Source organism: Crocuta crocuta, unplaced genomic scaffold, assembly GCF_008692635.1.
Source record: "Crocuta crocuta isolate KB4526 unplaced genomic scaffold, BGI_CrCroc_1.0 scaffold271, whole genome shotgun sequence".
Taxonomy (NCBI): Eukaryota; Metazoa; Chordata; class Mammalia; order Carnivora; family Hyaenidae; genus Crocuta; species Crocuta crocuta.
In genome coordinates, this window is record NW_027527824.1 from 5,422,673 (window position 1) to 5,448,337 (window position 25,665).

Genomic DNA, 25,665 nt, shown 5'->3' on the forward strand with positions numbered 1-25,665 from the left:
AAGTGATAACCAAGGTTGTAAGTCAGCTGTTCATTTATTAAATACAGGCTTTGAACAAACACCCCCAGGCAAGTTTGACAAGAAGTAACCTTCCTGGAATGTTTCAAAATACAGTTATGTTGATCAAATTTTATTTCAATCAACCCTTTTTGTTGTTTTATCTTTTATTTGTTTCTAGGTTTTCCGGCGTTGCAGTTAGAGCATGTGCATTATTTCCTCATATGACCTCAACAGTGCAGTATTAGCCTCTCTGGCTTGTAAAGGCACCCAGTAGGCTTCACCTCTGGGCAATGGCTGCTTAGCAACCAGCATCAAAATAAAGTAATGAAGCTTTTGTTTGTAGACTATGATACCAAATAGCGACTGGCACCCTCACCTGCACCGTTAAAAAACTTTTAAAGTTTCTTTGTTTTTACATATCCATTAAAAACTATATATATTAAAACAAAGATTGCTTGATAAACCTACTTAAATAATTTTCCAAGTTTAGTTATTACCCTCTTGGTAAGCAATACTAGAGCTGATAAAAGAGTCTTCATTTTCCTACCATACTCCAGCAAAGCCAGCACTTAAAACTAGGGGTTATCAGAAGGTCTGCTCTAATAGATTTAGAGCTGCTTTCTGAGTTTCAGACAACAAAACGTCTCTTTAAGCTTCCAAGCATGTATATACATCATGGTGTGTCCAGAGGATAATTTTTTACTCTCATTTTTGGAATATTCTTGGGTTACTTCAAGGAAAAAAAAAAAAAGGCACAGAGGACACTTGGTTTGCTCACCAACAGTGGCCTTAAACTAAATGCTTGCTTTTGTGATGAGTTTGAAGATATGCAGCAGCATTAATGATGCCACAGCCATTCATAAAAAGCTTCTGGAAATAACTTAAAAAAAAAAAAAAAATCTTGCCCGAAAAGGCTTACAATCTGAAGACCACAGAAGTAGAAGACAGACACAGACACTAAGAGGCAGCATAGAGGTTGTTAACTAAGCTGCTGGCAACAGCTGCCTTCTGAGGTTTTGTGCCCATTTTTCCTCTGATTTTGTCCTTAGAAAACTCTGGTCTTTTCCACACATTTAAAAAAAAAGTAAAGAAAACATCCTATTACATTGGGTTTGGAAGATAAATGCAAGTAGGTAGAAGCTTCTTTTATACACAGTTCATTCGTGGAGGAGGAGGACATTAAATATGAAATGAAGCTCATTTTAAGAAAGTAAACAAATCCTGTTAACCCAAGCCTTAGAGGCCCAGGCTGCACACTAAATTAATATCTTACATTCTGGCATTTCCAAGAGTCCTAGACTCTTTTTTTTTTCATTATAAACACAGCGACAGGCAACATCTCCTTTATACCTAGTGTGGGATGCCCGCTAATTGGAGGTTTTCCAGGTGACACCATCAAAAGCACATCAAAGACTTCACAGCAACTTGTGCTAGAATATCGTAACCATCTCATCTGAAAGAAGGCATGGTTAAAAATGAAGCAGTGATCCGTTTCTAGATATCACTTTTGTCACGGTATATTCAGACTTATGGGGATAGTGCTATCATCCATAGAGGAAGGTGCCTCGCTTAGCACAGTAAGCCGCACATTTAGGGAGCGCGAGCTCAAGTTGGACAAGTGGGGCCCATCTGCCTGCTAACTACGTAGGGCTATGTGGATATTTAAATTGCCTGTGGACGAGGTTGTGCTCAAATTCCTACTCTGTTAATTGATGACCCTAAGGCTGAGTGAGAAGCGGCTCTTGGGAATTAGGTCACAGTCCCAAACAAACGCTAACTATATACATGTTACAGTCTCAGAATTTTGTCTAGAATAAGTGTGTCAGTAAACATGGCCACACACTGCATACATCTTACCATGGAAGAGACAATATAAAGTGGTACTCAGTTTACACTAGACCAATATAAAAATGCACATGGTGTGTATATATAGAGATATGCTGTTGATAATAGTGTCTTAAAGTGACATTTTCACGGTTACCATATTTGTTCCCTAACTTTTCCATTCAAGCCTAGTCCTTGAAGCAACAGTTTTCCTCATTTTTTCTTTCACCTCAGAATTTTCTGAATAAAGTGTAAAAAATTCACATCTGTCCGACCAATCCTCCTAAAAATATCATGGGGTATGAGTCTTTTGGGTAATGATAACCCCAGGGGCGATCTCATGGGATCTTTTGATATACAAGATAACACAAAATTAAGAACTACCAACAGAAATTGTAGCAGATTCCATTTTGAAAATCTCATCTATTATAGTCAAAAGTCTTCTCAACATCAAGGTATCTGCTTTTATGTGAAAGGTTATTCTGTAACGTGGTGGAGCCGCAACAAGAAAAGGGCGGACATCTGGGTCCTGAAGACTAGTAAACAGCTTGACGACACAGGACTTTCTGGTGGTGTCAGCTGTCACTGATATATGTGACCTCATATACTTAAAAGCCGTGCTCACCAAAGGTGCTTGAGCAGTTCTTGGAAAAGCAACAGTAAGACGGCAGGAGTTATAGTAGCTGAAGTTAATGTAACTTAAGGTAGGAAAAGAAAGAAGAAAGAGTGGGAAGAGAGAACACAGGGTACGATTAGCGATCGTTTCTAAACTTGGTGCTGCTATAATAAACATAATTTCCTGCGAGCCAGGAGAGCATTGTAAAGTTCTTAGGAATAAATCTAAAGTGTCATAATTTGAGCAAGAGCATTTCTCTAATTTAGTTTAAAAAAAAAAAAAGACAGAAAAAGAAAAGGAACAGAACCAAAAAAGAGAGAAACCACAATTGTTTATCTACACTCTGGGATTGGGTTTTTGGTTTGTTTCGTTCACAGTAATTTATTCAAGTTGCTCCTTTTGCTGTTGTTTCCTCTCTGCGAGCCACCGCTGTATTTTTTCTTTTAGTTCTGTGTTTGGCCGGATCTGGTCCATGGTGAGGGGACTACGGTTAAAGGGGTCGGTTTGGTCACTGGGACAAAGAGAAAAAGGGAAAGGGGTTATTCCCGCAAGTTCTGACCCCCGGAGCCCAAGCTAGGCCAGCTGGTGCATCTCCCTGGGGCTGAAGCTAGACCGCACCGGGGCGGAGTCGAGCGCTGACTTGAGGTTAGAAAGAAGGAGATGAGAAAGTGTGATTCGGGTGGGTTTTGGGAGTCCTGCAGATTCTTTAGTTACTTGGTCTCTCTGATTCTTAAACTTTATTTCAACACTGCTGTTCAGATGATACTTGCTTGATTCGATTTCCCTAAGGCAGAGAGCCTATACACTCATGTCAGCGTGAAGAGCTGTTAGTAGTTTCCGTGATAGGCTGTCAAGACAGTTTAAGGTCTTAAGGGATAAAGCCTTGTAGACTGACACCTGATTTAGCTGGCTGGCTGCTACACTAGTAAACGCAGGTTATGGTTTCCTGACAGGTAAGAGGTTTCTTGTATACTTTAAGGGCTGAGACGTTTTCTGTCGTATCCTGAGGCCACAATAAAATGCAAATTTTCACTGACACTTTGGGAAAGACATACCGCCTGGTACAGCATCCTGCTGTATAGTAAATGCTTAATACCAAATACCACGAGGTTGAAAAATCCCCTTTTGCGATGTTTAAAAAACAGTATTTCCTTAAGTTTGGGTCAACTTCTAGAACTTAATTTTGAGTAGGAAGAGTCTCTCAGTGCCCATTTCTATCTAATAGAGCATGTATGGCCTGCAGGCTCGCTGAACCTTGTGGCCGCCACGGCTGAAGACCACAGCAGCAGCAGAAGGCGGGCTAACCCATGTGATGGCTACAGTGTTAAACCTGAGCTAAACAGAACAAACTGGTCGTTTCTATTTTTACAACTCAAATAAAATAGAAACAAGTTCCAGTCAACCTCTACTTCAGGCTGACATAATTTATAACAGACACTGACAGAAAGCATTTCCTTAAGGACATTTCTCAATGGAGTGTCATGTGGATGTTTCAGTCTTTAACGATCAAGTGATACACCTCTACCAAAATGGCTCCCCAGCTCATTAATAAATCAACACTACGGGGCACCCACTGGCCGCACAGCTCTCTGGTAGGCAACTACGAGGAGAACAGGGCAAACCACCGTGCATCTGCTGTCCCGGAGGCTGCTCTTTGGGGCCGGCGTACCTGAGCAGATGTCGGGCAATGGTGGATCTATCCACAGTGACTCTGGAGGACGGCAGCACCACAGGGTCGGACATGAGTGTGCTCATGATGGGGTCCAGGAACTCATCGCAGGCGTCTGCGTACGTCTCCTCTTCCTGTTGCTGGAGGTCTGCTAGGGACTAAGCACAAACACCGGTAGTTACGGTGACTTCACGGCGTCGCTGATTTCAAAACGCTCAGTGACTGTACCTTAATCTTCAAGGGTTATTTTTGGGTGTTCTTTAGAGCGACAACAACAATTCTCAGCTTTCTTTTCTACACAAGCCAAGATGGATATTATAAAAGCGAATTTAGCACTCAATGCCCAACCCTGAGACTTCAGTTTGCCTCAGCTGCTGGCGGTCATGACTAGAGATGGGTTTAAGTGTTAACAGAAAAAGAAACATGTCACATAGGGAGATCCTTCTGGCAACAGCCCTCCTGTAAATGTCATAACTGAAAAGGGGATGGTGGTAGAAGTTATTTGCAGAGTCACTCATGCAGTCTGTATACGAAAGGCGGCTTCTGGTTTTAGTTACAAACAGGTATAGGAGGAATTTAAAAGTAGCTTCAACATTTTGATCGTTCATGACTCTAGTCCTACAGGGACCCATCTGGCTACGCTCTAGGCAAGATGGAACCCAACTCAATAAATAAGCAGCTCAAGGAAGGGAACGTGGATGCCAGTAAGGAAGGGTTTGTTTTTGTTTTACAGTTTATTTATTAAAAATTTTTTTCTAATGTTTATTATTTTTGAGAGAGAGACAGAGTATGAGCAGTGGAGGGGCAGAGAGAGAGGGAGACACAGAATCCTAAGCAGGCTCCAGGCTCCGAGCTGTCAGCGCAGAGCCCGACGCGGGGCTCGAACTCATGAACTGTGAGATCACAGCCGGAGTTGAAATCAAGAGTCGGAGGAGGGTTAACTGAGCCACTCAGACGCCCCTCTTTTTTTTTTTTTTTTTTTAAATAAGGAAGCTTTTCTATTAGAGCCCATGCCATGATTTTTCCTTCTTTGTAATGCTAATGGAAGTCTATCAAACTCCAGCCAGAGGGAGTAGCTGAATATAAGACCGTATCTTCATTTATCAAATGTGTGACTATTCCCATACAGGCCAACTACTAAGTACAAATATAATGAACAGAGAAAATCCCTAAAAAGCAAATGAGTAAAATCAACCGATCTTGAATTCTATTTGAAAAAGTTCTGTGTTAGTGACATCGATTTTCAAATCTATTGGTAACACCACACAGAAAAGTTTTCATAAAAACAGCCTATAAAAATCTGTACATTCTTCTCTTCCAGTAGAAGCTTTTTAAATCGGTTTTCTGTTCTTCCCTCTCGTGTTGAAAAGAGAAATTAAAAATATGGTAGTGATGATATGATGATGTGATAGGGTGAAGTAGGCAAGTGCTGAATTGCTAGATTGTACACCTGAAACACAACACTGTATGTTAACTAACTGGATTTAAAATAAAAACTTAAAGATAGTTCTAGTTATTCACCAACCAGGAAGAACCATGTTTATATTTTCTCAAGACAATATCCTTTTTACTCTCTGAAACAGGGTAACCAGAAGAACAGCTGAGCCAACAATGTGATTTCCACCGGATACGTTAATAAACAAGTTCTTCTCCTCACCTTGATTCTCTCTGCCAAGTTGCTGAAAGCCACGATCATATTCCCGGGCTTGTTTATTTTCTTCAGGACTCGGACTGTCTGTGCAAAGAGAGTTGGGGAATAGGAGCGCCCATCCTTGGGCACGGTGGTACAGAAATTCTCCTCGTCCCTGGAAGGTCAGGATCAGAAAGAAACTGAACATCAGAGGGAGGGTCAATGCGGGAAGTAACATCTGGGTTGAGGGACAGGCTCCCCACCACTTACATGCCATGAATGTTCTTTCAATTACAGAAAGATTTCTGCTAATTTTTAGGAAGGAAGTCTATCAAGTGTCCTGCAACCTTAAAAGAATATTGCTTTTTCAAACACTGCTTGCAACTAGTAAAGTTTCTCTTTGCACAGATAAAGGCAGAATGTTGAAAAATCTGAACAATGTCCCATAGGCCATACAACACTTCATTATTAAAACTACATTAAAATTCCTTCATCTAACCAACTGGAAATGAACCATTTTTCTATTTCCACATAATTGCCAGCCATTCCATTATCAAAATCCCAAATTAAAACATTAACATTCCCTCTGGCTTGCCCAATGAAATCTCAGGTACCCAAGATTTAAGTAGATAGTGCAGATATCGGAGACGAGCTGCTGGGGTTTGAAGTCAAATTCACTGAAGTCCTTGACTTTTAAGGCCCCCATCTTGGGGCCCACCAGGTGCTGCAGGAAGTAGTTCAGCATGGAGATGATGCGCTCAGCCAGGAAAGGATGCACGAAGAGTGATTTGATCTCTAGAAAAAAAGGCAACGTCTGTTGAAACTCAACCCATAAACCCTCTTCTATTATGTCTTAGGGTTTCACTTGGAGACCTCTGGGAAATAGTTTTTAAATTATATAATACATTTTCATTGCAGTCATGTTAGAGAACTGAGGTGAGCAAAAACAAAAGATAAAGCTAGCACCCGGAAATAAACATTGTTAATATTTTGTTAATACAACCTTTTAGCTTTTGTCCATATTCACATAGACACTTTTAAAGCAAAATGATTATTGTATTGTACATATTCTGTAACTTACTTTTTCAGTTAACTGTTTCCTAAATATCTTACCATTTTAGTAAATACATGTTACTGTGTTGTCCAACATGGTAGCCCCTGGCCCCATGTGGCTATTTAAAATTCAGTTTCTCAGTCACACTAACCATATTTCAAGTGTTCAACAGCCACACGTGGCTAGCATCTACAGTATTAGTCCAGATTTATAGAGCATTTCCATCAGACAAAGTTCTGTAGAATAGCGATGATTTGCAGTTAAAAACATTATTTTTTAAATGTTTATACATTCTTGAGAGAGTGACAGAGCACGAGCAGGGGAGGGGCAGAGAAAGAGGGAGACAGAGACTCTGCAGCAGGCCCCTGGCTCCAAGCTGTCAGCACAGAGCCTGATGCGGGGCTTGAACCCACAACCTGTGAGATCATGACCTGAGCCGAAGTCAGAAACTAAACCGACTGAGCCACCCAGGCGCCCCCATTTAAAAAAAAAGTATTTATTTTTTGACAAAGAAAGAGTGAAAGAGCAAGCATGTGTGCAAGCTGGGGAGGGTCAGAGAGAGAAGAGGGGAGAGAGAGAGAGAAATCCCAAGCAGGCTCCGCAGTGTCAGCACAGAGCCAGATGCGTGGCTCAAACTCATGAACTGTGAGACCGTGACCTGAGCCAAAACCAAGAGTCAGACACTCGCGAACTAAGCCCCCCCAGGCACTCTTTTAACGGCCGCACAGTTTTCCAGTGTGTGATTTCACCTTAAGTTACTCATCTTTATTGCTAGACATTCTACTATAAGCATTTCACTTGTTTGTATTTATTGAAAACAAGAATTTTATTTTTCAGTCGTCTCCACACCCCACATGGGGCTCCACCTCACAACCCTGAGACCAGGCCACAGCGCCCCATTGACTGAGCCAGCCGGGCGCCCCAGCATTTCAGTTATTGATGGACTTCAAGGTGTACATATTTTGTAGACTTATTACTTTCTTTCTTTTTTTTTTAAATATTTATTTCTAGGAGAGAGAGAGAGAGACAGCGTGAGCAGGGGAGGGTCAGAGAGAGAGGGAGTCACAGACTGAAACAGGCTCCAGGCTCTGAGCTGGCAGTCAGCACAGAGCCCGACGCGGGGCCCGAACCCACGAACCGCAAGATCATGACCTAAGCGAAAGTCGGACGCTTAACCGACTAAGCCACCCAGGCGCCCCTAGACTTATTACTTTCTTACAGTGAATTTGTGGGGAACTGCTAGGGCAAAGGACATAAACCCCCCAAATTTAAAAAGAAACCAAAAGTATTAACGCATGCCAGGTTTTAAGAAGCTAAACAGCACGATAATGGCTTGCTGCGTACTACTCGTTCTGGATCTTATACTTTAGTCACTGTCAATATTGACTTCACTACCGATGAGTTTAACTCTATTTCTGGTCTCTCTTTCATAAACACCAGTCCCCCGAGTATACAGTCAAATCTTGGTTAAGTAATTTTATGTCATTAAGATCATATAAATATCATTCACGGCAGAGCCAGAGTGTCCTAATGATTACGTATATAAAGTAACATATATATACTTTTTAACCTAACTTTTTAAAAATTTGCTTATTTTCAGAGTACCCATCACTAAATCTTTCTAAACTCTCCACCAGAAATGTAAAGCTCTTGATAGGATCGTTTCTAGCCCTTCTTTACTTTCTGGAAATGCTCCTTCTGGAAACTCCCATCTGTTACTCTGATCTGGACTCCCTGCTCTGTAGGCCTCCTGCGTGGTGGTCACACAGGCTCCTTTTACCATCCTCTCGGGCACTTCCTTTGTGTCTCTCTTATGGGATTCCACCTTCCTCCTTCTGGATTTACTTTCCACTTTAATGGAGAAGGTCTTTTTGTGGCTTCTCATGAAAAGTACTCTGGAAGTAGGAGCGCCCGGGTGGCTCAGTTGGTTGAGAGTCTGACTTCAGCTCAGGTTGTGATCTCGCGGTTTGTTGAGTTCAAGCCCCAGTGTCGGACTCTATGCTGACAGCTCGGACCCTGGAGCCTGCTTCCGATTCTGTGTCTCCCTCTCTCTCTGTTCCTCCCCTGCTTGCGCTCTCTCTCTCTCTCAAAAATACAGAATGAAAAAATAAAAAAGAAAAAAGAAAGAAAGGGTACCCTGGAAGTAAATCTGATACTTTCAATGTAAAGATGTTCTCAGGTTCACCCTCAATCAGAAGTGAGAGTTTGCCCCGCTACAGAGCTCTAGGCTGCTAAACTATTTTCCCGGAGGAGTGTGTGCCAGCTTCTAATGCGATTGCTATGAAAATCAAAGAGTTCTCCTACTTCCACCATCAACATGACCTGACTGTTCTCTAGGACCTTTTAGGATCTTCTCTTTACTTTGATTTCCTGAACTGTCACGATTATCACCTTAGTGTGAAAATTTAAAAATTCCTCATGTTGGGCACACGATGGCCATTTTTTTTTTTTTGGTATATATGAAAATTTATCGTCGTGTTTTCGTCATCCAAACTTAAGAACTTGGTCTTTCCTTCTTGCCTTTGTATAAGGCCAAAAGAGAGACATTGGCTACTCTGACGACCTTAAAGCAAACTCCAGGAATGTCACCAACAGCATGACCTTTGCGACCAAATCCAGCAACCAGAACCTCATCGTTTTCCTCAATAAAATTCAAACAACCATCATTGGGTACAAAGGCAGTGATTTTCTTGCCATTCTTGATCAGCTGGACCCTGACACACTTCCTGATGGCAGAATTTGGCTGTTTGGCTTCAACTCCTACTTTTTCCAGCACAATTCCTTTTGCATGGGAAGCGTCTCCAAAAGGGTTGGCCTTCAGGGCTGTGCCCAAATGGGCTTTCTTGTACTGTTTATCGTGCCACTTCTGATCTCGTCGGTGGCTACGGAGCTTCCTGGCAGTATGAAGACCATGGCACTTGCCCATTCTGCCAGCACCGCGGGCCCGAGCAAAAGAGCGATGGCCCTTCCAGTGTAGAGGCTTTTAGTCTGAAAATTTTTGGTATTATTTCTTTGATAATTTCCTCCACTCCATTTTTCTCTTTTGAGACTTTCTACATTGGTCCTTTATTTTCTTATCCTTTTCATTCTGAGTCTTTCTTTACTGCTTTCATGGAAGAGCTCCTTAAGTCGATCTTTTAATCATTCTACTTACTGATAGGTAGTAAGGTATATTTTTAATATTCAAGAGCTCTTTCCTGTTCTTTAAATAATTCTTTGTTCTTGTTTTATGGATATTTATCTTCTCTTATACCTCTGAGATTATAAAGATTTTTTTTTTAAGGTTTTCATCAAGTGTCTGTGTTTCATGCTGGAGGATTTCCTTAAATGTCTGGTGAGCCTTGGTTATCGTTTTACATGTAATCAATATAAAATTATTAATGAAATATATTACATTAAAACAATTTTTATTTATTTGGCAGAGAGAGAGGGAGAATCCCAAGCAGTCTCCGTGATGTCAGCGCAGAGCCTGCTGTGGGGCTTGAATTCACAAAACTGTGAGATCATGACTTGCAATGAAATCAAAAGTTGGATGCTCAACTGACTGAGCCACCCAGGTGCCCCCAGATTAGCCCAATTTAAAATGCCTGATAGCCACGTGTGGCAAATGGCTACTGAATCGGGACACTGTAGCTCTAGAGGGAGTGGAGATAAGTGTCTTTGTTTGACCTACCACGTATAACCAGAGTTCAAGAATAGTCTTCAGGCTAACACACACACACACACACCCCCCCCCCATACACACACTCCCCCACATACATTTATATGCTTATCTTGTCCTCAAGAAATATTATACCGACTCATGCTTTCTGGTAGCTTGCGTGAGGGCGAACATTTCTCATGCCAACGATGGGCATCCTGAAGCTTCTCTAGTGATTCATTTCCCAATGGTGCATACATCACCAGAGTCTGAACGCTTAGTTTCCTCTGGGCTGACCGTGCACATGAAGCAGGTCTCGACCACTGAATGTTTTGTGAACACAGTGCTTTGTGTCCTTACCTGATGTCAGAAAGGCAAGGGTACCGATTGTTTCATTGGACATGATGTTATGGAAACGCGCCAGCTGTCCAAACATCTGGAGGCCAGCCTCCTTCTCTCGGCGGGCTTCTGGAGTCAGACTATCCCATTCGCCTCGGTCTTTCTCAATCTGTTGAATCTTTATCTTGCTTAGATACTACAGAAATCAAAGGTGAAGTGTATCAGAGATGAAAGTACATTTAAGGGGAAGATGATATTTAAGTGGTTCTGTTTAAAGTCTAGTTCACTAAGCTGGGAAAAGCAGGCACTGTGTGAGAGACACGAGCCTTTATCTCTCAGCACAGGGCTGGAGCTCCGTACTGACAGAGCTCGGGTCGACTTCTGGGCAGTTCTCGTCTGCACAGTATAGTCTGCAAAGTAGAAAGGGGGGTAAATGGTGTCATGTAGGAAACCTAGGCAAAACTAAACAGGCTGAAATGCAAAAAAGAACGAATCCTTCCTGAGAAATGGAAAACAAAACAAAACAAAAAAAACAGACCCCAAAACTGCCTCTCGAGAAACAAAGCTCTATCAAATATGCAAGCTGTCTGGAAGGAGAAGCATAAATATTAAACACTGTCTACTTCTCTTCCTTCTTACAGTCCTGTGACAATGCCATCTGGTGTCATTCTCTGGTCACATGGCTCTCGCTTAGAAGGGGCTGTTTCTTACAGGACTTGTTCTTGTTTTCTAAGAAAACCTATCTAAAACCTCAACATATGGGAAAAGCAGGAGCTATTCTCTTCTCACAAATGAAAGACAAGTTATTGGGGTGTTGCTCATCACGAGGGCAGTGTGCCTGTCCCACAGGCTACCTTCACAGTTCACCTGCCTCCTCTCCTTTCGGGTCCCTGCCTTATCTATCTGACACCTGTCATGGAGAAGAGACAGTTTTAATAGGAACAGTGAGCAACTCCTTAAGGGGCGGGTAAGGATATGATGTACTGAAGTTGCTGACAGGCACCCAGCTTTATACTTTGAGAAACTCATGTTCCAAACATAAAGATTTGGGAGGCCGTGGATAGATGGAGTATTGGTGACTTGGGAGTGTTTATAGGGAAAAATAACCTAAACCAGAGATTTTCTTCCTCCCACAAATAGTGGTGCAAAAATCAGGATCATTTAGGAAAGGGCTAAGAATCATTGCCTGTGTGAGTCACTGTTACTGATGGGATGGGATGGAAGATGGTAGAAATTCACTGACCAAACGCAAGGTCCTCCTGATTTCTTTCTGTGGTGCTGGCCTGATAGTGTACTTTAGTTTGGCTTCATCACACATTCTTCTACCTTCTTTTTTTTTAATGTTTATTTTTGCGACAGAGAGACAGAACATGAGCAGGGGAAGGGCAGAGAGAGAGAGAGAGACACAGGATCTGAAGCTGGCTCCAGGCTCTGAGCTGTAAGCACAGAGCCAGACATGGGGCTCGAACCCACAAACCATGAGATCATGACCTAAGACGAAGTCACGCCCAGCCGACTGAGCTACCCAGGTGCCCCTTTTTTTTTCTTTTAAAGTTTGTTTACTTATTTTGAGAAAGAGTGCACATGCATGCACGAGTGGGGGAGGGGCAGAGAGGAAGAGAGAATCTCAAGTAGGCTCCTCATTGTCAGCGCAGAGCCCGACTCGGGGTTTAATCCCAAGAACCATGAGATCATGACCTAAGCTGAAATCAAGAGTTGGATGCTTAACCAACTGAACCACCCAGGCGCCCCAACACACTTTCTTTTCCATTCTGCCAAAATACCATCTTTGCTTATGAGGCTTCAGTGACCCTTGATCTTGGTCTCTAATGGAACAGTACTTATCATGCTGTGCAATGGCAAGGCTGGTAGTACCCTACTGCTCACAAATCTTTGGTGTCCAAATTGGTGCTAGGGGCAGAAGGATTGCCTTATTATAATTCATAATATTTTTTCTAATGTTTACTTATTTTTGGTAGACAGAACACAAGCAGGAGAGAAGAGAGAGAGGGAGACACAGAATCCAAAGCAGGCTCCAGGCTCTGAGCTGTCAGCACACAGCCCGATGCGGGGCTCGAACCCACAGACCGTGAGATCATGACCTGAGCCGAAGTCGAACGCTTTACTGACTGAGCCACCCAGGCGCCCCTGTACTGATCATGATTTGAGATATAGTGGCAGTTAAATATGTTTAAAAAATTATTTATTTACTTATTCTCACCTGTATGGCTTCATCCAGAAGGAAGATGGCATCGTTCATTAGCAGGTTAAGAAAGCGGAGGAAAAGCGGGGGATTCATGGCTTCTAAATTCTTTGAGGCGTAGTCAGCCAGATCCTGCAAGTCCCAGCCCCAGACAAAACCATTTTAGTACTGAACCCAAACTCGCCGGGGCTTATCTAAAGTAAATCTCTGATCAATTGGCTTTGGCTTCACCGAAAGCTCTCTCACCTTAATGCTCTCTCGATAGGTGTCCGTTGCCCACATATACCTCAGGATGGGGTACATGGGACGTCGGTAGTTAAACTTCTGTTCAAACTGGTGGGGGTCTCCTGGAAGAGGGCAAGAGCAAAAACCCAGCAAAGGTGGTGCTATTAGAGGAAGAGGAAGAGCTAATGTCCATGTGGAGCTATTTTATTTTATTCCAAATGTGTCAAAACTACTGGCAGAATCTTCCCTGGGGGTTTATAACAGCCCAGAGTTATAGCCAAGTGTTTACTTATTTCCTCACGGACACAACAAGAGGGAGACAGATGCAAAGGTAACCTTATGCAAAAGAGGACACGGACTAAGTTGTACAATAAAAATGCTTCAACATCCAAATGTAGAGTAATTATTGGACTTTGAATTAGGCCTCTTAACTGGCCCCTGTAGCAGTGACGGCCGTTGCAAACTGGGAAACTTAAGTAACCCTCACATCTTCATGGCTAACCTCGCAACTGTGAAACCAACTGGTTCTTGATTACTCTGAAAAATCAGGTCAGGGTTTAGCTAGAAACCTGATGTTTATACTGTTTTGACACATCCGAGGAACCACTCGATCTCTGTACTTTGGGTCATATAATAAAAGAACATGGGCTTTGCAGTCAGAAGATCTAGGCTCCACTGTCTCTAAACATTTTCAACTTCCAAATTCAGAAATAAAACAGGAACTGTATTACATCTACCAGTGCAAGTGAAGGGCTGACGTGGTCATATAATGAGTTAACTGCAGTACCTTATTGTGTGAGAGTGTATGTATTATGAAGGTTTACAGGCACTATCTCAGTCATCACTTCAACCCATTTTATAGGTGAGGAAACTGAGGCCCAGAGGTGAGCAAGTGACAAAACCAAAATCCAAATAGGAAGGGCAGTCAGTACAATGTTAAATGTCTCTCTAAATGTTAGTCATATTTATTACTGGATGGTAGGACATCTCTCTCTCTTTTAATGTTTTACTTATTTCTGAGAGGAGACAGCATGAGCAGCAGAGGGTCAGAGAAAGAGGGAGACACAGGATCCGAAACAGGCTCCAGGCTCTGAGCTAGCTGTCAGCACAGAGCCCGACGTGGGGCTCGAACTCACGAACCGTGAGATCATGACCTGAGCCAAGTCAGACACTCAACCGACTGAGCCACCCAGGTGCCCCAGGACATCTCTTTTAAAGGGGGTCTTAAATAACTGCTTAGCATATACTGTTTACTGACTGAGATGGTCCAGTTTACTCTTGATCTCAGGGTTGTGAGCTTGAGCCCCATGTTGGAGATACTGTTTACTTAAAAACAAGAAAAAAAAAAGAACTGTCCCACTATTGTACAATTATGAGGCACATAAAAATAAAGACCTAGGTTGTAACTGGACAGGCTGCTTTAAGCATGATTAAGTCAATGATATAATAAAATGGGTAAGAGCATGTGTTTTGTTCTTTTTGCTGGGAGACAGAATCGACATCATTCTACCATGTGGCTGCACGACACAGACAAATCATTCGTCTTCTCGAGCGTTCACATCCTTAGATGTACAACAAAGACAGTACAGTAAAACTTGCCAGATGGTGACAAATTAATGAGACAATGTAAAAGAAACAAACAAAAAAAAAGCACTCAACATCAAGCCTGGCGCAGAGTAGACACTCAATAAGTGGTGGCTGATGATAGTTTTCTGACATGAAATGTGATCAAGCTATGAAACTGCACTGGCAGCTGCTTCTCAGCTCTTGGCTGCAGGTACCTGTAAACTCGATGTCCACAAACACCTTGATTAGAGCTTCTGCAAGGTGGGGTGCATGGGGAAAGTTGCAGAACACACGTTTCCGGTGGAACACACTGGACACCAAAGGATTTGGGGTCTGATCCAGGTGGGGCATCACTGCTTCCAATACCTCAGCCAGCTTGGCCCTCAGGTGGGGATTCTTCATCCTGCAGAAGGGCAAAAAGCAAGGTGAGCAGGTAGAAAACTTAACTCTCACATTCATGACTGTTTTCTCCACAGGTGGAGCCAAAGCACCCTCTGTCACTGAAGAGGGTGTTTCAAGTCTTGTCAATCTCTGAGGGAGAACGTAGGGCACGCCATTCAACTTCTGAGACCACAGCTTACCACGTATGAGGAGGGAAACTTAAGTTTCCATTTAATGCTTATCCATTCTGTTTGCTTCTCTGTAATAACCCAGGACTTACTGCCTACTATTCTCTGACAGTTTTGCTGAGGATAAACTTACCTTTCTAAGCTTTCGGAGGGCTAGGGCAGGGATGCAGTTAGTCTATGTTTTNCCTGTTGACTTAGGAGTTTTCATTAGGTCAGCGAAGGACTGACTGGCTTCTACCTACTTCTCACTGATGTGGCTCAGGGGACTGAGCAACAAATTTTTTTTTTTTTTTTTTAAATTTCTGAGGGAGAGAGGGGCAGCCTGGGCAGGGGAGGGTCAGAGAGAGAGGGAGACAAAGAATCCAAAGCAGGCTCCAGGCTCTGAGCTAGCTGTCAGCACAGAGCCTGACGCGGGGCTCGAACCCACAACCATGAGATCATAACCTGAGGCGAAGTCGGACACTTAACCGACTGAGCAACCCAGGTGCCCCAGAGCATCATTTTCTTTGTGTGGCAAATCTACCCTTATGTACACAGCTTCCCTGGGCCTGGACACCAAAACAAACAAACAAACAAACAAAAAAAACCAAAAAACCTCCCAGAGAAGCAACTCTACAGGTGAGTGAGCATCTTTCTTTGAGAGAGAGGACCAGAAGCTAGGAGTGAGAAGATGAGATTAGAAAGCATCTACATATGTTTACTGCTCATGCACCTCAGAATTTCAAGGGTAAATTTTGTTATCGTACACTTCTTAGCTCATTAGAAGCTGCCTGCCACTGGTGAGGTTTCTGGCATTAAGGGAACTATTTTAACCAGGGACTAGCAGTGGAATTCCCATTAGGTATCGGACATGCAGGTTCAAATTCTCTGTGGGCGAAGTCCTTTGCTTCTGACGCCTCTCAAGAGTGGGATGTGCCGGCTCCCCACAGGATGGCCACGGGGCTCATTAATGCGAACACAACATCTGAAGGCAACCCCTTAAGATTCAGGCTTGCGTGTTGCCTGGTTTTGCCCCTCTCACCAGTGTCAGAGCCAAGCTCTATGCATTTCACCTTTCTATGCTTCCAGTGAAAATGGTGATGAAGTGGAGGACGTGTTCCAGAGAATCTGCTGACGTCTCCAAGATGTCATCAGCGAAGCGGCGGAGAAAAATGAGGAAGTCGCCCAAGTTATCTGCAAAAAATTCTGAAAGAGATAATATTCACTGCGATTCGTGAAACACCTGACTTTCCGTACTAAGCAGTATTTAAATTCCTTCCTTTCGCTCTACCCAATAAAGGTTAGAGAATCCCAAATGTTTTGTAGATACTAGGAATGGTGACCAGTTTATAAATGTAGACTCTCCTTTAAATGTAAGTCAATTTTGATTTCTATCCGAGTAAATATGAGAATAGCAGAGACACAAAATACTGTTAAACACATCAGTAAAATTTAAGAAAGTACACTGATTTACATTCTTTTCCATACTCAAGGTTAACTGTGCATTAAATAACCTTGTATTTATATATTTAGCTTATTTACTTAGAGAGAGAGAGAGAGAGAGAACGAACGAACAAGCTGGGGAAGGACAGAGAGAAGGGGGTAGAGGATCCAAAGTGGGCTCTATGTTGACAGCACAGAACCCAATGCAGGGCTTGAACTCCTAAGCCGAACTGTGAGATCAAGACCTGAGCTGAAGTCAGAAGCTTAACCGACTGAGCCACCCAGGTATCCCACTGAATAACCTTTTAGATGGATAAAGAATCTTTTAAATATATATTTTTTTAACTTATTTTTGAGAGTGAGGGAGAGACAGCACAGGAGTGGGAGAGGGGAGGGGAAGAAGGAGACACAGAATCCGAAGCAGGCTCCAGGCTCTGAGCTGTCAGCACAGAGCCCGACACGGGGCTCGAACACCATGAACTGTGGGATCATGACCTGAGCTGAAGTTGGACGTTTAAATGACTGAGCCATCCAGGCACCCCCAGAATCTTTCATCAAGGTGAATACATATTAAATCAGATGACTATGGTCATCAGGTGCCAGGATGGTCCTCCAATCGTATCTGCTTCCTGGTATCCATGCCCTTGTGTGTCCCCTCCTACATTCTTCTAGGGTAGAAGCAGACAGAAGCCATGGTGGATCACTTCTATGGTTAGGTTATAAAAGCCTGTGGCTTCCATTTTGGTCACTCGCTCTGGAGAAAGCCAGTGGCCATATCATGAGCAGTATCAGGAGAGATCTATGTGACCTGGAGAGGCCAGTAAGCAATCGAGGTCTGGCAACAACCACATGACCAGGCCCGTAAGCAGATCCTCCAGTCCAGGTCGAGTCCTCAGATTCCGGTGGCCCTGACTAACAGTGTGGCTGCAACCTCCTCAAAGACCCAGAGGCAGACCCATGTGGCCAAGCCACTCCTGGATTCCTGACCCACAGAAAACTGTGTGAGATAATGTTTGCTTTAAAGGTGCTACATTTTGGGGGTGATTTGTTACTCAGCAGTAGATAACCAATACAGCGATCAACAACATAATCTGATCCTGATGGATAATATCAGTCAACTCCCCACCAGCAAACAAAGATACCTAATTTCCCTTATAGGTTAACCAACAGGAGAGGATGATTTCTTTTTTTCCCCTCTAAAGAACAGCACCGGGCGAGTCACACAGATAAATTTACATGCTGAACAAAAAAACAAAATGGATGCTAAGACGAACAGCTCTTAAAACCCTGGCCGCACTTAATCCTTTGAAGATTATTTTATAATACACAGAGAAGTGGGGACACACGGCCCAGGGAAAAGCTGTTAGTTCTCCCATACTTTGACCAGTAGATATCATCTACACGTTTGTTTCTCCAAAAGCAGTGGAATGATAATGAAGGAAGGGTATTTTGAGGATTAAACTTCCGAAGCAACCCAGTTCAACCCAGACAGCTATAAATAGGCAGTTCCCAAGGGAGAGCCTGCTTACCTGGCACGTAAGCCAACGAGCTGTAGCCATCTGGCAAAGGAAAAGTGAGCTCTATTGGCTGTGAGCCCTCGTTGCCTATGGCCAGCTGAACGAGGAGGACAGCCATGGACACCTGCAAATTTAGACAGTTTTGTAGCATCTGTGGCTCGGTCATGGCAGTCTTGGTAGAAAGATAGATGGTCATCAGTCGTTCGAACTGCTCACGAAGGTTGTCAGCAGCAGGGCTAGAACTCTGCTGAGCCTCCCGCCAGGCGACCTGCAGCCGATGCAGATTTTGGTTGATTTTGACCATCTGATCATGCAACCTGCCCCCAAGAAAGCAGAAGAGACCGGGTCAGGAGCCTCATATGGGACAGCTGGGTACAGACCGTTCGTTGGGAAAACAAATCCTCGTCTACTTATTGTAGTATTCTCTTTCAGGATATTGGGGGCCGCAATCGTGATGCCACAAAAGGCACTCACACAAATCGCTGACAGGACAGGGGCAGGGGCCACAGCATCGGGAAAATGTTACCAGATATTTGACATAAATGACACTTGTTACAAATAGCAGCCTTCAGCCGAAATGCACCATCCAAAGGACACCAGCTTGGTTGTGCAGGGTGTAGACTGGGCCATTACCATGTAAAATAACTATCAGACCAAGTACGAAAGCCTAGCAAGATAGTTTTGACACTGTACTGTTGCAATTATTCTATGTGGATGTGGTTATATGGATACTCTTTCTATGGTTAGTAGAGAACTAAAGCTGGTGAAAGAGGGCTCCAGATCAGTAACGACCACATATAAACTGGCAGCCACCTGGGATGCAACCTAAGAACAGCTTCCAGTCCTCTGTTTTTCGACATAAAATTAAATTATTCTTCACAAAGGTTCAGTCAAATGTTCTCTACTGAAAGGAAGCCCCGTAATTCAATGTTATGGAGAGTTGCCTCTATGGGTAAAGTCCAAAGCCATCTTCTTTGGCCCTGCAGATAACGTCTAGGGTTAGCTGGCCAATTCGGGGAAACCAGATGACCGTCATTTGTGTCTGAATCAAGGTGGTTGAACAGTCTAAACATAAGCTGCATTGTTATCTAGTCCCTCATTTAAAACGTCAGTGACAGACGTTTTAGAAAGACGATCTGATAAAGATATAATCTCATTTTTCCAGAAATTTGCTGAGCCTTAAAACATGCCCTGTGCTCATGTAAGTATCCTGAGAAGACATTAAAAACTGCTATCCTCAGTAGCTCTTCCTACAGACTGTAACAACTCTCTTCCCTTATTTATACTTGCAGTCGCAATCAGTTTGAAACCAGAGGGGTGAAAATCTGAGAATGACCTATGGCCAGCCAGAACCAGAACCATTTTTAGAAGCCATACATCCTAGTTCTTAAATTTTCCCACCTCTAGAATTCTTTCGATTGTTGACCCTGTACAAACATTTCTTTACTTCTGTCAATTTTGTCCCTGGACCAGAGAGTAGATCTTTTGTCTTTTTTCCATCAAGAGTAACAAGTGACGAAAATTCAAGAGCAGAAAGTAGTCAGAGAAAACAATTCCACTATCAAAGATCACAACAGGAAGAGAGTGACTTAAAAAATTGCACGTTTAGAGAAAAATATTAGCGTGTCTTTAATTTTTTACAAGCATAGCAGGTCAAGAATGAAAAGTGAATTCAGGTTATCTGGATAGAGCCAATTCATGTGAACATGCGTAAATGCATACAAACCCCGTTGCTGTTAGAACCTAATGGGGGCATGCAGCATAAAGGGAGACTTGCTTTCAACCTCCTGGCCATCAACACCACAGAACAGTTCTTAATGACGTCAGAACAGTTACCTGTGAAATCCCAAGTACAAGGTGTACTCAGTCAGGACAAGGTTCTCCGTCACAAGGTTGTAGTTCTGGGGAAACTTTGGCTCCTGCACAGCTGGGATCAAACAAGTTTCTTTGTCCAAACCTCAAGGAAGATAAAAGGAACAGTAAATGACTTGCCACAGACTTCTGTCTGGGGTCTCCAGTGTCCCACTACTCTAGCTCAACTTCCATACTGCTACCAGTGAGATTTATTTATTTTTTATTTTTATTTTTAGTAATTTCTTTTTAAAAACAAATGCAGAAAACACTGGATTTTTTCCAAGTGGAAGACAGTGGATCATCTCTATTTGTGCTTTTTCTGTATGTAAGATTATTTCCTTTTGAGCACATATTGCTTCTGGAATTAGAAGAGTCACAAAACTGAGAGGAAATACACCAAATGAGGAGTGGTTCTTTTTTTTTTTTAAAAGAGTGATTCATTTTGAGTAACTTATATTTTTACTTCTCTGCGTTGTTTTTGCCAAACCGGCCCCGATGTTCTGTCCTCGTCTCATTTCCTGCCAATTCCCGTACCCCTGGCCCATATGCCCTTCCCCCCCACCCCTGCTCTAGACCCGCTGGGCTGCCCATATTCCCCGGCCAGGCCTTTCATAGCTTTGTACCTTCATACTTTAAACCCAGCTCATCTTTCCAGACTCGGCCATGAAGGCTTCCAACTTCTGTACAATTTACTATATTCACTCCTTCCTCTGTGCTCCCATAGTTTAGCCTTATACCATATTATGATTATCTGTTAATATTATCTGCCTTCTTCTGGAGGCTTTGGGTTAAACAACAAGACAGGGATTGTGCTTTATGTTGAGAAAGAATGAATCAATTAATACCCGAGGCTGCTAAATTCAGAGAGGTCTCACTAAGGCACAACGTCTAAAAGTTTTTTAAACATCTGGCTAAATTATACTGGCTCTTCTTTCTGCCTCATCTTGAGAAAGAAGCACCTTGGTGAGAAAAGGAGAAAAGTGAATGCCTTAGATCTCTCTCTCTCTCTCTCACACACACACACACACACAGTCTCGAGAAGCCCAGAGCCCCCCTACCTCTCATGTGTACATTTCTGATTTTTCGTTCTTCATCATTCAACTCCTTCAGGGCACAGTAAGTGGGATTAAAGGTGAGGAGCCGAGAAGACCGGGGTTTGCAAAATGGCTGGCACAGCTTCAGGAGAGCAGCACCCAGATTCAGAAAGAAGGCATCCGAGGCATACATTTGGAAGAAGATTTCTGGCATCTGATTGGCCCAAATCTTGGTGCGGCCTGCATTTGCGTGCAAACAGTTTCCAAGCCAGGACAAGATACAGTGTTTGGTTTCTGGAGAGAGCTGGAGTAAGTTCTTCAGCATCTGGTAGATCTTTTCATGGAACTGAGCCATGAACTGTTTAACCAGAAAACACAACCACAGAACATTCCACTTTCACAATCCTCATATTTGTTAACTCCCAAACCTTAGCCACTGGCCAATTTCCAAAAATATCCCAATCCTAATCTGTTCCCTCACTCTCCCTGTGCTTCACACCCTAGTTCTGATTAAAGAAAACTTCTGGGCACTTAGGAGAGATTCCCCAATGAGCCACCAAACCGCACGTAGCATTTATGTAGCTTTAGAGTAGGGGTCAGTAAGCTCTGTCTGCAAAGGGCTAGATGATAAACATGGCTTTGCAAGGCATATGGGGAGTGTGGCAACGGATTCGCCCCTACCACTGTGGTATGGTATCAAGCCACAAACAAATACGTTTATGGATGGGCATGGCGATGCTCAATAGAACTATTTCTAAAACAGGTGGCAGGCCGGATTTGGCCACTGCAGTAATTTGTCAATCCCTGACTTAGAGTTGCCATAATGAGGGATTTAAACCACCCCCGGCTCAACCACTGACTGCCTCATGTTGGCCAGACTTCTACTATAAATTCCACTAAGAAGCCCCAGTAGAACATAGATGGAAGGAAGGAAAGGGAAAAAAAATGGTTTATAAGTTGAAGTTCAGTCCCAAGATTTTAGGAACTGAGGTCATAAGAAATAGCTTAGTGATGGGACGCCTGGGTGGCTCAGTCGGTTGAGTGTCCGACTTCAGCTCAGGTCATGATCTCATGGTCTATGGGTTCGAGCCCTACAACAGGCTCTGTGCTGACAGCTCAGAGCCTGGAGCCTGCTTCCCTCTCTGGCCTGCCCCTCCCCCCCACGCTCTGTCTCACGAGGCACACGTTCTCTCTCTCTCTCAAACATAGACATTAAGATAAAAGAGCTTAGTGACTACACTCAGGGCAACAATGAGAGGAAGCGGCGGCTCACTCTTAAACCGCACACAGGTTTATCTTCTTGCCTCGGCCTGTGCTAAAAAGAGGGTAATTTCTTTACATGATTACGGTAGAAAAGCCAAGCAGATCCATCTGCTTTCCCAAAGAGGCTCAGGCAGCCTTATCTGCATCTGCTTCCCGAGGAAATGTGACTTAATCTAAGATCAGGGGGCTGGGATACAGCGGTCAACAGTTCCACCTGATGGATGTTGGCCTCTTGCACTTTGATCTCCTGGGGACTGGAACGAGATGGATTCAGGAAGTAGCCATGATTTTCTACGACGCCCGGGGTCTTTAATAAGCAGGAGACATTCAGGATTACTCCCAGCAAGGTCTTCTGGTACATCTGCCCATTGCTAGGGTCCTTGGGCTGAATGTATTCTACAAAAACCTATAGACGAAAATAAGTCCTTATGCATCTGTATGTGGAGATAAAGGTGGTGGGGTGAGACGGTCTCAAAGAATTAAGACTATACAACAGCCAGGGTTATCTTTTATTCAATAGGGAATATTCGAATGCCCCCAGGAAAGGGATGCACCGAGTAGTAAATGTGCCACTCAAAAGAATACATACGACTTTTCAGACTTACCTTTGCCATTTCCTTCTGCCTTGTGAAATAGAGAAGAATATCCAGATACGCATAAAAAAGGATCTGGCAGAGCTCTAGATCTTTTATTCGGCCCAGTAAAATATCAAACACTGGAATCATGACTTCTGGAAATGTTCGAACTTCTTCATCTAGTATCAAGGCTTCAATGACCTCTTCCAGAAACTCAGTTACATCTTCAAAATCTAACAGATGACAAACGAGAGAAGTGAGCAGCAATTTTTATAGGCTTTTATATGCTGGTTCTCTGCTTCCTCACACTTCCGATAATTCTACTGGTGCTGAATCCCAGAGGTCAAGATATGAGCGCTCTGCCTTCATTTATGCTTTTGGCACCGTAGTGGTTCTGAGGCTTTCTAACGCAATTAGAGGAATTTTGAATTGGGAAATCAAAACGTAGAAATGCACAACTCTTGCTTATGTACTCACGGGCTCCTTGGATGGCTTCCAACATCAAATCCACCAGCTGCTCATGGATGTTTTGGTCGACATAGATCTCTGGGGTGAGGAGAACCGTTCGGGTATTGGACACAGTGAGGCTCCTGCACTGTACCGCAAAGGGCAGCAGGTTCTCCGGGACTTTGGTAATCTGGAAACAGAATGAAGAAGAGAGGGGAGGGTCTAGTCTATGACGTGCACCAGGGTCACACAACAAACAGAACGAAAAAGGCAATGCATCCCCAAACAATACTGCTGTCCTGTGGATGCCTGAAAATTCATGAGCGTTCATCCTCTGGTTTAAGGAATCACCTACTTGCTAGCATTCTAATCCTAGAGGGGACCAAACTTAGACTACTATATTATTTACACCTGGGTGGAAATGACTTTATTAGACCTTTTATTTTCCCTCCAGACCTTTTCTAAAGGTCTAAAGGTATGCCTTTTAAAATTTTAGGTTTATTTATTTTGAGAGACAGGGAGAGACAGGGAGACAGGGGGAGAGGGAGGGGGCGGGAGAGGGAGAGAGAGAGAGAGAGAGAGAGAGAGAGAGGGAGAGAATCCCAAGCAGGATCCACGTCCATTGTGGAGCCCAATGCAAGGCTTGATCCCACGACTGTGAGATCATGACCTGAGCTGAAATCAAGAGCCACTCAACCGAATGAGCCACCTATGTGACCCAAGAGTATGATTTTTTTTTTAATGTTTCATTTTTGAGAGAGAGAGAAACAGAGCACAAGTTGGGGGGAGGGTGGGGGAGCAGAGAGAGAGGAAGACACAAGACTCTGAAGCAGGCTCCAGACTCTGAGCTGTCAGCACAGAGGCCGACATGGGGCTGGACCTCACAGATTGGGAGAGCATGACCTGAGCTGAAGTCAGACACTTAACTGACTGAGCCACCCAGGTGCTCCCAAAGAGATAATATTTTAAAAAGTTTATAACGAGAACAGGGGGCACTGGTTAATTAGGGAAAGGAGTAGGAGTAGACCCCAAGCCACAGAAAGGAGGGACTAAAGTTTTGGACATTAAATAACGCTTCTGATATGTAGTTCCAGCTACACTGCGGTGCATATAAACTGATATCAAAGCCATTGACCCAACTCTGGCTTACATACTGAAGTCAAACCCAAGACGACAACACAGTTCCCAACAGCGAACATTCCTTTACCTCTTCCTTAGCTCTTTGGAAGCAGGAATAAAGGTAACAAAAAATGTGCCTCTCCCCTGCATCTCGATCAGCAGAGAGATTCAATGTTGTAGAAGAAGTCATGTTAATCAAGTGGTTGCCTGGATCCTGAAGTAACAAGCGAGCGAAGATAGCCTTTAAGGAAAACAAATAAACAAAACACTAAGCAACTGCAAAGTTATCTTAAAACATCAAGATGTAAAAGGTAATCTGGACACAGGTTGTTGAGAGGGAATCACAGGATGTAGAGTGAAGGTGGAATAAAGGACCCCACTTACTACTTTGGAAAATATTATAGATGTGTATGCAGTTGATCTTTGAACAACACGGGTTTGTCGTAGACTTTTTTTTGATAAACACAGAACGGTACTGTAAATGTATTTTCTCTCGGTTATGATTTTCTTTTCCCTAACTGGCTTTATTGTTTGTGATCGGCGAGGCTTCTGGTGAACAGTAGGCTACTGGTTAAGCTCTTGGAGAGTCAGGAGTTACATTCCGATTTTCGACTGCCCCTAACTGCCATGTTGTTCAAGGGGCAACTGCACAGTTTTCCTAAACAGAGCTCAAGTGTCTGTCTAGTAAAAGCCTAGCAGAGAGTAAGCACGAAAACAGTACTTGTCAAACGGCATGGAGACTCAGTGATTGAACTTATATACGAAATTGACTTCTTTGTGTGATTGCTGGCCTCACTCAGATGTATACAACGATAATTTAAACATAGAAAGTTAAACTGTGAGTTGTGGAGCGTCTTCCTTTCCAAACTTTTATTCCTTTAATGTTAATTAGGCACTTATCAGGCAAACATACTGTTTGATTTTGCAAACGATATGAAGAAGAAAGGCAGGGGCCTTGCCCTTGAGAACTTACAGGTCTGATAGAGGAGATACATAAGACAGGTACATAAAAAGGCCACTACATGTGACAGAAGGGGACAATTCCCATCAGAGAGGCATAGATAGATTACTCCAGGAATTCAAAAGAGAGAATAACAAC

At 43.2% G+C, this 25,665-nt stretch overlaps 1 protein-coding gene and 1 pseudogene across 1 annotated transcript in view; both read right to left on the minus strand.

The window, feature by feature from the left end:
* Nucleotides 1-15: 15 nt before the first annotated feature.
* Nucleotides 16-25,665, minus strand: part of UBE4A (ubiquitination factor E4A) — a 36,478-nt gene continuing 10,828 nt past the window's right edge. The window contains exons 5-20 of the mRNA XM_077777258.1: nt 24,655-24,807; nt 23,478-23,637; nt 23,031-23,233; nt 22,640-22,831; nt 21,187-21,520; nt 20,111-20,231; nt 18,287-18,591; nt 16,388-16,520; nt 14,982-15,169; nt 13,222-13,322; nt 12,994-13,107; nt 10,794-10,968; nt 6,354-6,534; nt 5,767-5,914; nt 4,110-4,267; nt 16-2,951 (exon numbers count right to left, since the gene is read on the minus strand). Of these exons, the coding sequence (XP_077633384.1) occupies nt 2,822-2,951; nt 4,110-4,267; nt 5,767-5,914; nt 6,354-6,534; nt 10,794-10,968; nt 12,994-13,107; nt 13,222-13,322; nt 14,982-15,169; nt 16,388-16,520; nt 18,287-18,591; nt 20,111-20,231; nt 21,187-21,520; nt 22,640-22,831; nt 23,031-23,233; nt 23,478-23,637; nt 24,655-24,807 (2,796 nt within the window). The 3' untranslated portion in view covers nt 16-2,821. The remainder of the gene's footprint in view (nt 2,952-4,109; nt 4,268-5,766; nt 5,915-6,353; nt 6,535-10,793; nt 10,969-12,993; nt 13,108-13,221; nt 13,323-14,981; nt 15,170-16,387; nt 16,521-18,286; nt 18,592-20,110; nt 20,232-21,186; nt 21,521-22,639; nt 22,832-23,030; nt 23,234-23,477; nt 23,638-24,654; nt 24,808-25,665) is intronic.
* LOC144243082 (small ribosomal subunit protein uS12 pseudogene) lies at nt 9,253-9,747 on the minus strand (annotated as a pseudogene).